Source organism: Lissotriton helveticus, chromosome 3_1, assembly GCF_964261635.1.
Source record: "Lissotriton helveticus chromosome 3_1, aLisHel1.1, whole genome shotgun sequence".
NCBI classification, from domain to species: domain Eukaryota; kingdom Metazoa; phylum Chordata; class Amphibia; order Caudata; family Salamandridae; genus Lissotriton; species Lissotriton helveticus.
In genome coordinates this window covers 1,826,667,724-1,826,680,066 of record NC_136061.1, presented here as the reverse complement: position 1 = coordinate 1,826,680,066, position 12,343 = coordinate 1,826,667,724, and the positions used below count along the sequence as shown (strand labels likewise).

General features: G+C 43.6%; 1 protein-coding gene across 2 annotated transcripts in view; it reads left to right on the top strand.

Moving 5' to 3' along the window:
• The window catches only part of SYT8 (synaptotagmin 8), a 259,634-nt gene that overhangs the window by 121,116 nt on the left and 126,175 nt on the right, over positions 1-12,343 (top strand). For both annotated transcript variants that reach the window (XM_078682752.1, XM_078682751.1), the window contains exon 2: positions 4,968-5,125. In XM_078682752.1, coding sequence (XP_078538878.1) covers positions 5,014-5,125 — 112 coding nt within the window. In that variant the 5' untranslated portion in view covers positions 4,968-5,013. The remainder of the gene's footprint in view (positions 1-4,967; positions 5,126-12,343) is intronic.

Below are 12,343 nucleotides of genomic sequence, written 5' to 3'. Positions count from 1 at the left end.
AAAGCGACTAAAATTAAACTTCCAGTAATCTGAGGCAGCGATGCTGGGATCCGGCTGAATGGACCAATCAGGATACAATGATCGATAATCCTTGTAGGGATGCCATTTGCCTTCAGTGTCAGAATTTGTAAAATTTGATTCTGATGCTACATCAGAAGAGCATAAACAATAAACAAGTTTCTTGGTGTCTGTATCCTTGTATCTACCTAATTCCTGCGATCGATGGACGGTTGCGAAGTGTTCGGTGTGCGCCTGACCTCCAGCCTCACAGGGGGCTTTGCAGAACGGACACTGCTCCCCGCATCCAAACACTTTATTGAAGAGCTCGTCCTGTGGCCTAATGGTCCGTTTAGAGAATTTCGCCTCTATGTCACAGGCTTTAAAGGCTGACAGAATATCACGTTCTATATCAGATAGAAAGAACAGAACCGCCACACAAAACTCGTGAATCACCACTTTAAAATGTCACCCACCGCCCCTGCTACAAACTGCTCGGTTTTATATCCCTTGGGCTACATCTGTAGCCCAAACATAGCCCAAACACTGGAGCAGTCGCCCGACTGCTCCACTTCCCCAAATAACCCATGGATAGACTTCCCTATGGTCAGCTCCCCACTAAATCTCCAATGTGAAAATGAAAACAAATTATTCTATTCAGGATGTAAAAAAGATGTTATCAACACATTCAGAATTATTGCCCTTGTATTATTCACAGATCACAGTCCTATGATACATAGCGCTGACACCTATGAACTGTGTTGCATTTGTTTTTCCTTGGCAGAAACTGGGCCTCAAATGTGGAGGACAAATGCACTGAATGGCAGCACTATATAGGTTTTGCCAAGGCTACATCATAGCGAACATGATGGTGAGAGCAACCACAGTCGGCGCCAGCGCTCGTGACTTCCTGGGGCTGCATCACAAAAACGTCACACTTTCCTTGTTTGTGGCACGCCGCACCTTTGAAAAGTTGCTGCTTGCGCAAAAAAATCAAAGTGCCCCATATTAAAATAAATGCTCACTTCCAGTGCAGCTGCAAACTCGCACTGCCCTTGGGGCCACACATTCAAGTGAAATACCTACGGAGCAGCTATTTAAAAGCTGCTCCATGTTTCACTGTGCAGGCGGTAGTGATGTAAAATGTGGGTCCAAATCCAGCCTTTGACAAAAAACACGTAATTGTTAATGAACTCAACATAGTTTGTAAAAATGTTTTCCTCCAGAAGCGTGTCCAGTAGAGTGAACTGGAAAAACATGCGGCTGCTGTATTCCTTGGACCGCCCACTGCTGAGGATGTCGTCCACAATGTCTATAATCCTAATACCCAGCAATCAACATATGTTTCAGTATCAATATGATGTGAAGGCCGCTACTTAGACTTTTACCACCCTTTGGCTTAACTTTTGAAATATCTTCTAGGCATTAATAATTACGTTGAAACTGAAACCTCTCAGTGTCTGAGACTGAGGCTGTACTTACCCGAGCACAGTATTCGGGGAGATTTTTGAAATCCGCCTGCAGAATGCTCCCAAGAAAGGGCAGGGACTCACGACCACGAGGAGGCGAGGTGAGTCGACTGAACCGGATCCTCCAACGTCAGCACCTGCGAAATGGCCAATCACTGTATGACTACATTCCAGTCAGACACAGTGATTGGCCATTATGCAGTGCTGCTGAGCAGCAGTGCACCACCACGCGCGGCATCCAATGATGGATTGCTGCGCGGTGACCGGCCAAGCCAGGATTGGGTAGGGGGGCCCACTGTCTGCTCGCCCTCTGCCCTTCCTAACGCTGGGGGCTGGCCTGCCCGGCTAAACCTGCACCACCCCTGGTCATTCACTAGGAGGGGGAACTTACTGCGCATGCTTGGGCAAGTTTAAGCCCCAAGCTTCACATGCGCTAGGAAGGTGTACCTGACTGTCTCTGCTGCTACAGCGCTGGTGACGTCACACTGTCACTCAAGCTGTGCAGGACAGCCCCCCTGCGTGCAGCGGGTGCTGCCAGGATTCCAGGCTCGGCGGCGCAAAAACAAATTACTCCGACCTGGTGGCGATTTATTTCAAAACAAGTTGAGTAGACAAGTAGTTCAGCAATTCCAGCCGCGGGTCCATGTGGGCTAGTGGGGCTACGCCCCTACGCCCCAATGGACGCACCGCTGCTGATAATGACGCCCCCCTTTTGGCAGGTAGGAGGGTGCCAGCGATTATGTTTGCTGACGACACCCTCCTGCTTTCCAAATCCCCGATGGGGATTCAAAGGATCCTAGATGGATTTGGTCTCTTTTGCTTGCAGCATGGTCTTGAAATCAATACCGAAAAGACCAAATTAGTGATCTTTAACCCATCCGCAAAGACAAGACCAAACCCCACCCTGGGCGAAGCTAGTCTGGAAAGGGTCACAACTTTTCAATACCTGGGGGTAACATTGCATGAGAATCTCTCCTGGGAACCTCAAATATCTAAATCTCGGTTGAAGTTGTGTCAACTCTCAGGTGCAATTCTTAAGGTTGTGAACACTTCGACTTTTTAACCCATAAGCCCGGCATTAGAGCTTTATAAAACTCAAGCCAAGGCAGCTGCATCCTATGGCAGCGAGCTTTGGGGGTACAGAGCGGGGCGTGAACTGGCTAATGTGGAGAATAATTTTCTAAGACGTCTTCTGGTACTCCCTCGTGGTACACCCCTGCTTCCCCTAAGACTGGATGTGGGTCTACCTTCTATCGCCATAGAACTGGAGTCCAGGCCATTAAGATTCTGGCACAGGCTATGGACTACCAGCGAACTCACCCACTACAGGCAGGATCTCACCCATTTGTTGAGTCTTAATAAACGTGATAGAATCCCATGGTTGGCTTTTGTTAAAAAGGAACTGTATAGGTTGAAATTGCAGGACCTATGGGAGGACCCGGAGAATGGATGTCATACCATCTCTCGTAAAAATCTGGTGCGAATTCATAAGGAATCTAGTCTAGCCCTTCTCACGTCTGCTACCACCAACGGCACCCTGACTGCTCGTTTTTTGGAATTTAAGAATTCTTATGAATTTGAGGATTTTATGGACATCATATTCCCCATCCTGGCGAGGAAATTGTTCATACAGTGGAGGTTAGGCACTTTGCCCCTAAAAACCTTCACCTGTAAATGGCTTAATGGGGGGGGACAGAGTTTGTCCTGGATGTAATATGCATGATGAGGAGGAAACTCATCTTTTTTTCTTCTGCCCAGCATATACTAAACCTAGGAAATACTGGCTGATGCCTATATGCAGGAATCTGGGATCTAGATCCTATTTAACTGTATATAGAATTCTAAAAACAAGCACCTTGCCTCATATTGTATTTGCAGTGGCCAAATTTATTATGGCTACATGGCAGTTAAGGAAGAAATTATTGCCTGCATAATTGGTGTATTTGTGAATGTTTCTCTCCCCAACAGAATCATCCCTTTTTTAACCCTATAGCTTACTTTTTAGGGCATGTAATTGAATTTCCAATTCATTTTTACTTCTTGCTATATAATTGAAGTTTCTTACCACTGTATTTTGGAAGATGTAATGCATTTTTTAAATGGTGTTGATATATTGCACTTATTATCACTGTATTATAGAAATGCAATGCAATTTTTAAATGGTGTTTTTAATTTGTATTATAAGTAATTGTTTGTGTGAATCTTTTATGGTCTAAACGACCGAAATAAAGAAACTTTGGATTGGATTGGATTGGATACATAACAGTATGTGTGAGCACTACATTGTACATTATTGCACATTGCCAACTGTGTTGCAATGAATTGCCAAATGTGTTAAATGTCCACTGATGCATTTACTAAGCACCTGTTTACCAAGAGTAGCTGGTAGTGCTCTAGGGCTTATATTTTATTGTATAGTGGTGAAAGCTGTTTCTGCTAAGCATAAAATAACAAACAGAAATTCGTCGAATTTGGCAGAAAAGCTGATGGAGTGAAAAATTATAAGAATAGGTGTTCTAAAATTAGTAACATTGGCTTCTGACATATGAGGAATACACACAGCACTTCCTTGGGGGTTTAACAGCACCTGCAATGGGTTGGGTCTTTAATGCCACTGAGGTGACTCCATATACTCAAATAAACAACAAGTTCTTGATTTGATACTGTTCACTCTCAAATTGGTAAGTACCTGTGTGGACTACGATGGCCAATCTCTCACTATGTGATACACCCCACGCATGAGCTGTGACAGTAGGGGAACCGTGCTTTCACCAGATTGTTGAATCCTTACAGAGCACACATGTAGAGTAATGAACATTTTAATACATTTTACTAAAGATCGTAATATTGATACATTTAGAAATTACATCTAAAAGAGCTGTAAAGTTAAACTAAAATAACTAACACCAGGGTATGAAGCAGAATATAAATAGTGCACTCAGTCAGACCACCCAGAACACACATAAGGCCAACCAATAGGAACACCAAAGCTCTCTATCGTCCCAAGGGTCAATCAGCAAAGACTAGCATTTGACATTTGTAACACGCAGACAACCCTGATAGGGCACTGCTGGCATGTAGATGTTCCTTTCTGTTTCTGAACATGAGCGGTAAGAAAGAGAGACTATGCTAAATGCAAATATGCCATTGTGTGAACCTCCCCCGCAACATACCCTATCCTATACTTAACCACAGACTTGACTTGATCTTACCTATCTAGTTACCTTGTTGTTTAAACATTCACTGATTTGCCGTACCTTATCTCGATGTAATCATGTAATGATTTAAAGTACTCTGATACCCGCGGGTCCTGCTAGCGCTATATAAAACTCTCAAATAAAAAAATAATCTTTTGGAAACAGTGCAGTTTGTATACCTGAAGAGGCTATGCTTAGAGTACTGTTTCCTCATTATCAGGGATGAAAAATACTTTCATGTTATGCTTGAGATGAACCTTGCAGTCAGGAAATACTAAATGGACTTTATCTTTCCTTTCCTCAGATTGTCCTTTCCTGTGTGGTCTCCTCCAGATCCCAACATCCAAGCCATGCCTGCCAAAGCCCAAAACACTTCCTCAACTTCAGACAAACCAACCCAAAAGACACCCACCACCACTGAGGATCCAAACTTCATTAATGGCATTATAAGCAAAATACCTTGTAAGTATACATTCACTTATGTGATTTATAATTGTAGTTAATAGAGCAAAGGTCGCCTTCTTGCCAGGAGGATGGGTGTTCTCCGCCTGTCTCAGCTGTATGTCTGTTCTGTTGTGAACCTTGGGCTCAGCCAGCAGCTCTGTAGCATGTGTGTAATATGGTGTACTATACATACATGCATTGGTACATGCATTACATGGTTTAACCAGCTTTTATGGAAATTCATCGTAGACAAAACACATACATAAATCCACTCTTGCCTCTGCACTGTCATACTGGCTTGCCACTCCATCATCCCCAAAGGATTCCTCTGTCCTTGCCCCAGACCACCTTTAGTTCTATTATTGCTTCTGTACCAGCTTCCTCCTCTAGAGTATGCTTCATGTACCCTTCACATGTTTACTGGTAGTCACTTCATACAAACACACAAAATTTGATGGAACGAATGCTTGCAGGTAGTCTAACCCTGCCAAACACTCATCATAGCATTCCACCCCTTAATCCCTTTGCTCCTTGCCCCACCTCAAATATGAACCAGCCATATGGATATCAGCCTTCGTCCTATTCCAGCTGGAACAGTCCTGCCCCAAATGGCAAGTCAGATCCTCACTGATCCAGCACGTAAGCAACCCAAGACCAGTTTCGGCCTACTTGGGCATCTTCAGCGAGGTACTGCTTGGTTGCTTTAGCACAGTGGGCACGGTTTGGAATGCTACCTGACTAATCACCAGTTGAACCAAGGCAGCCTTGGGAGTCGGGCTGGTGTAGTGATTTTAGTAAAGCGACTCACATAACACAGAGAAAGCCTGAGAATGATAGTATACGAAAGCCTGTTTGGCCCAATGAAGATGTACTATTCACCTTAGGTTTATACTGGTTCATTTATTTATTGGATAGAGATGTCCCACTGCATTTTACAGTTTACTGTGTTTTACCATAGGTATGCACATAGCACCCTAAACACCCCATAAGATAACTCTACTCGCTGTCTCATGTGCATTTGATCAAATGATAAAAAATTACCCCTACTGTAGGCACCAGTCAGTTGTCACCTAGAATTGTGGCTTTACATTGCGATAGACTCTACAGCTTCTTCCATGAGTGAGTATCGATCTTACAGTCATGAGCAGCTGAGAGCAAGGGAAGACTCTTGGAATAACACAAACCTGTTCCAATCCAGGTCCTGCAGATGCTTCATACAAGTTAGCTGTGGTACCTAGGTGGGAGCATGTCGGACTGTTTGTGTACCTCTGTATCATACTGAGAAAAATACAATTATAAAGAAGCAGAGCAATTGGTCTTTTCCGTTGTTATCATGCCATAGGGCAGATTGTCTGGAGAGTCAAACATTTAATAACTACTTGAAAGGGAGAAAAGATGTTTGCTATGGGGTCCAATCCCTCTTCTAATCGCAATAAGAACCAAATGTACCCATAGGATAAAGAATTGGTAAAGCATTGGGTCATCATTTAGTCTGATGCTTGTCTGGGGCAATTTTCCTTTAAAGGATGTTGTCCCTCACCCACCTGTCTGGTGGCATGCTTCATCATAGGGCTCCTCCTCACACTGGATGGCGTGGGCTACAACCCTGGCAAGCCAGCAGAATTCTTAAATGTTTTTCAGGAGACTTATGATGGGTACTTGTTGATGAGAAAGTAAAATGGGGTGTGTTCTGTATATAGAGTTAAAACACCTCTTGGTGGATCTAAAACATTGTTATTACTGTCCCTGTGTGGGTATAGCTAAAATGAAAGGAAATAATTCAACCCTTAGTTTTGGTCATGTGCTTCAGCCCTCTCAAGAGTTGCAAGTGGGCATTGTTCAGGAGCATAAACTGTTATTCTTTGTTTTAAAATTGCCTCAATAGGATTAATACTTTGAATTTTTTTTACCACCTTCCCGCATTACTGCCACCAGTTCCAATAGTGGTGGATCTGTAAACAAAGATAATCAGAGGAAATCATGACTTATCAAACATATCTTAGCGCTGTTTGTATGAGATTCACACATGAACTCAGGGCAAAAAGTAGCAAAAATGAATGTGTTTTCAACGGTGTGCTGATGCATCACACAATGAGGTCGTTTTCCCTATTATTTTATGTCTTACCCTAAAAAGTCCAAGTTTGACTTGCGTGTTAAGGGTAAGAGCTGTGGAGATTCTGAAGTATGGATTGGGAAATTACACATACATTCTTTTTAGCCCTTTCAAAGATACATTTTGTGAGACTTAAATTATAACATTTAGCCTGGCAACCGACATCAATGGTAACTCTCTTGAGTGTTTGATATTAACACCTCATATCAATGCATGTATAACATAGGGGAAAGAATGATATTAGATGTCTTAGATAGAGCTTATCATGTCTACGTAATGTTTGTGGAAATTAGTAAAACAAGTTATGAACAATACTGTTGCTGCTTCGTGACTCTACCTCTCACATTAATGACTTACAAAATGGTCGCGTCCCACAAAAACAAGTATAGTTCCCAAATGTATAGCGTAGTATGATACATTTGTATTGAGAAAAGGGAAAAGTTCATGGAAGAGTGGCAGAGCCTGCTCCTTACTCGGAAATAGTTCACTCCAGGGCTTTAAATGGGCCTGGTCCTGCCGGTGCTCAATACAGGCAGTTCTAAAAAGGAGGTGCTGAGATGGGTCTCTACCGGGATCTCCATTTTTGCCCTCACACTCAGGGTGAAGAAAATTCTTAACTGGGAAGCAGGGCCACCCTTCACTGCCTTTGAGGTGACTTCAAAGAGACTCATTATAGTTCTTTCACAGCCTCATCATTTCAAAACTGAAGCATTTTCAATATTCTATACAATGAAGTCATAGTTGTTGTTTATTTATCTGACGCAACTAACAAGCATTGACAAAGCCATTAGTCCTGGCTTGTTGTAGCAGGTGTAGTATTACTTGTTGTATTATATATCTGGATGCAATGACAAAAGCAGAAAAATACCTGTCAGGAGGCACACTATACTCAAGAAACTTTTTCCAATAATCTGCTGTGATGTTATCTACATCTTGGGAAAAGAAGAGATTGTGACTTTCCCCAAAAATTTGTTTCTTGATCTTAACTGCTGGTAGAACCTGAAGAAGATCGGTGTATTGCAGAAAGAGCATGATGACACCACGAGGTTTTGCAGAAATCTTCGTTCCAAGCCTGTTGGCCCTTTGAATGTTGAAAGAAGTAGTAGCAGGCAAATCCAAGAACTTGGGCAAAAAAGATTGAAAAAAGGCAGTTGAGTTGTAGCCTTCAATATGTTCAAGAAGACCATAAAGTCTGAGGTTGTTCTCACGATTTCTGTTTTCAAAGTCTTCCGCCTGTTTTTTTAGAAGACACACTTCAGATTCCAGAGATGAGCTACAAGAACACGAAGTTTCAAGAGACTCCGTTCCCTGTTCCACAATGAGCACTCGCGATTCCAGAGAAGACCATTTATTGTTCAAAAATTGTAACGTTTTATTGGTTTCTTCTATGAAGGGTTTCAGAGCTCAGATCTCTTCAAGAATAAAATCCATGCCTGATGAGGATTTTTCTGGAGAAGGAGGGTCTTTTTGGGGTCTTTTGGTGGAAATTGCAGTCAGTTTACTTGAGAACTGCGTTTTAGGTATGGTGCCTGAGGAATTATCAGGTTTCTGAGAGGGGAGGTCTTCCATTTCTGTGCCGTTGGAATTTGAGTCTGAGTCTGGGCACTTGGGAACTTTAGAAGACGCAGTTTGCTTAAGGTTCTTCAACCACCCCATAAAAAATAAAAAGTATTGTGGAATTCAGTGACTGACACTAAACTCTTGTGTCCAATAACGCCAATTCATAAATAATTAGCTTCAAAAGATTTTACACTATCAGCCGCCTGCAGAAACCAGAAAGACTCCTTCAATGACAGGTAATATAAAATCAAAAGGCAAGGAAAAGCCACCATGAAGAGGTTAAGTATTCACCTCATAAAGAGAAGAAAAAAAAACCAGGCAGAAAACAAAATGGTGGTTGCTTTGCAGCATAATAAAGAAAACATCTCCAAAATATGCCAGGAAGATCACAGGAACACCAGCAAAGAGTCCACAACAAGAAGAAAAAGGCATCCAATCAAGAATAAAGGCTCTGTAACATTTGCAGACTGTGAACTGAGACAGAGTGGAACACTGTGTGATGCGAAGCGCTCACAGAAGAAAAAGACAAAATGGCGGCTGCTGAAACGGGAGCCGAATCGTGCCTCAGAGAGGCGCTAAAAATTATGAAAACAGCATGAAAAGCTGTTCAGGAGCTCACCGCATTGTGGGGGTATAAATTCCAGCACCTCTGACGTCCTCAATAATGAGACTCCTCCCGAACAGAACACTTTTCGGGATCGGTATAGCGGAGCTCACCCGCTACGCAGCCATCTTGTTTGGTGCGTTGGACCACCCCCCCCCCGGGAGGCACAGTATACTAAGCACAGATTTTTAACGTATGCATTTTAAGCTACGCACTTAACTGCATCGCCAACCTGGTTTTTCATCGCACTTAAAGCCCTGGTTCACTCATTCTTTGTAATAAAGGGAAGAGCGTTTTCGGCATCCCTTCAACAAAAGACAAGTAGTGCATATCTTATTTCCAGCTCGTCACACGCTCATAAGTGAGCACTGATGGGAAATGTTGTTCACAACTACAACAGTGAATTAAGGATTAAGAAACGTTCTAGATCAATAAACATCCTATTTTAAATTGTAAGTCAGAAATTAGAAAAACTGAAGTCAAATGCCGATTGTGTGGTTTATCATTGTTGAAAACTATGGACTTCCATCATGTCACGTGCCTACTCAGGATTTCTAAGTGTGATAAGAGATGTAGTTTGTTCCCAAAGTGGCTGTTAACCAAAACGCAATGTAGAGTCGCGTAGGAAAACTACCTCAGAACATCTGTTGTGGTATAGTTGCAACTAAATTAAATACAAACTAAATGATTTATTATCAAAAATCCGGGAACCTGCAAGTCCATAAGCTACATCGGAGACGCATAAAGGGAATGGGGTTCTCTGTTGTTTGTAGTCCTTTTACCTAATCAACAGCAGGATACATTTTTAGAACCGTGACTCAGGTACCTACTATATTAGTATCTAAAACACAGTCTTACTAAGCAACAGAGGAAAAAAGGAAACTGTCAGTACGTGTCTCTTTTTTCACTGACTCTGTGGCTCACTCTATGAATAGTTTGGAGTAAGTTTATTGTTATGGATAGTTAATTAAAACCAATACAAACATTTTGCATTAATGGTTTAAAAATAGAATAAAAAGTTTGATCATTTAAAATCAGCTTTCTTTAAAAACATACAATGGAGGACCCAAAGTGAATATCTAGCAGTCTTTTCCCGGTGATAAAGATCAATTCAAAATGGTCAGGCGATTTCAGTTGATGTTTCCTAAGTTAAATTTGCCCGGCGTAAAAACGCCTCTAATACCATACGAAGTTATTCAATAAAGAGGCAGGCACTGGAGACAGGAAGACAGGAAACAAGTTTTATTCCGACGGAGTAGAACACATCAGATCGGACAACAAGGTATCGTCTCGAGGTGCTCTCTCAGCCTCTTTGAGACCTGGTCTTTTATACACTGGTTTAAGACATGTGAACGTTCTTTATTACAACAAGGGCATTGTGAAGTATGAGAACGACATCCCCGGCACCCCCCCAGTTCCGGCCCATTCCAACACATGACAACAGTAGAGGCCCTTTCCCCTCATATGATTGGGATAGGGCTATCACGCAGCTGAGTGTTCTGCCGATTCCTACGGAATGTGTGCGCCTGATCGAATCTCAGGGGGTGGGGAGGTCATGATCAATAGTGGCTCCTTTCAGGAGAGGCGAGTGCATACAGTAGTGGGCAATAAACTGTATCCTCAGGCTAAAGGATGACCAGCGGTTCGTACAGGCAGTCGGGCTCAGAGGAAGGGGTCATCAAAGGAGGGGTATTCATGGACGGAAAGGAGGTGTTGGTCAGGCGCGGGATGTGATTCCCTGAGACAGAGTCATGGGAGGGGAGGGTTCATGACTTGTGCATGTGAGTGCGGGGGCAGCCAGGGTGCGCGGGGAAGGCTTGCAAGGTTCAGGGAAGTGTGCTGACGGGCGATCGTGAACAGGGAGACCATGGTACCTAAAATGGCTGTCGTGTATGCTCATACGTGAGTCTGCAAGATGGCGTAGATGATGTTCAGTACACGAACTAAAATTCCACAGTCCTCCCTTTAACATGTCTCGCCAGCTTGTCAGTTCGGATCAATCCCCATGAGACCACGCACCTCTATCTCGTATAGGGGACTCATGTGCTCAGTTTTAAAGTTCAAAGTCTTTGGGCACATACAGTTGGAAATGAGTGCACATAAAGGTGGTAAACATTGAATACCTAAGCAACACCCACACAGTATCATGATTGGTATCAATATAAACGTAAACAATCTCCATCCCCAGTCCTTCAAAGTGTCCCAGAACCAGCCTCCAAGCGACCATCCTTCCTGCTCCTGGTGAACCTCCGAGGACAGTCTGTGGAGGTGTTCGATTGCTTTGTAGACTGAAGGTGAGTTATCTGGCACGTAGGTGCAACAGCTGGAGCCGATGATGCGGCATGCACCTCCACGGTCGGCCAGAACCACATCTAGAACAAGGCGGTTTTGAAGAGCCACCAGGCGGACTGCCTGAAGCTCAGCCGTGTTGTTAGCAAGGATGCCAGCGGTGATGTTAATTGTTGTTTCTACTGCCTGAGTCAGGTGTCGGATAGCGCGGCTATTTGCCATTGGTCCCCACAGAGGAACAAGTCCCTTTTGCTGCATCCAGGAACTGTGCTCCGGTGGAGTCGGCTTGTTCAACATCTCCGGCGCGCTTTTGCCAGTGGTGGTAGGCTGAAGCCACATACGTGGGTGGAAGAATGAAGGCGATGTAGCACGTACCCCTCCAGCCTTTTGGGAGCCAGGTGTAAGCTTTGGTGCCACAAACAAAGTACATATTCGGGGAAGCAACAAAGGAGGGGGGTCAGCTGAGACCAATGTTTTGGTGATGCGGCAAGAACTGTGACCCACCAGCTGCGTTCCTTGTCCTTCGAGGCATACGAGTCCTGTGACATTGATGACAGACATGGCCACGGTCAGGGTGGCAGCCGTTTGTTTCCGCAGGTGGGAGAAGGTGGGTCTGGCTGGATTGTGGAGCACTTGCATTTCGACCCTTTCTTTGGCAGGGATGTTCGTA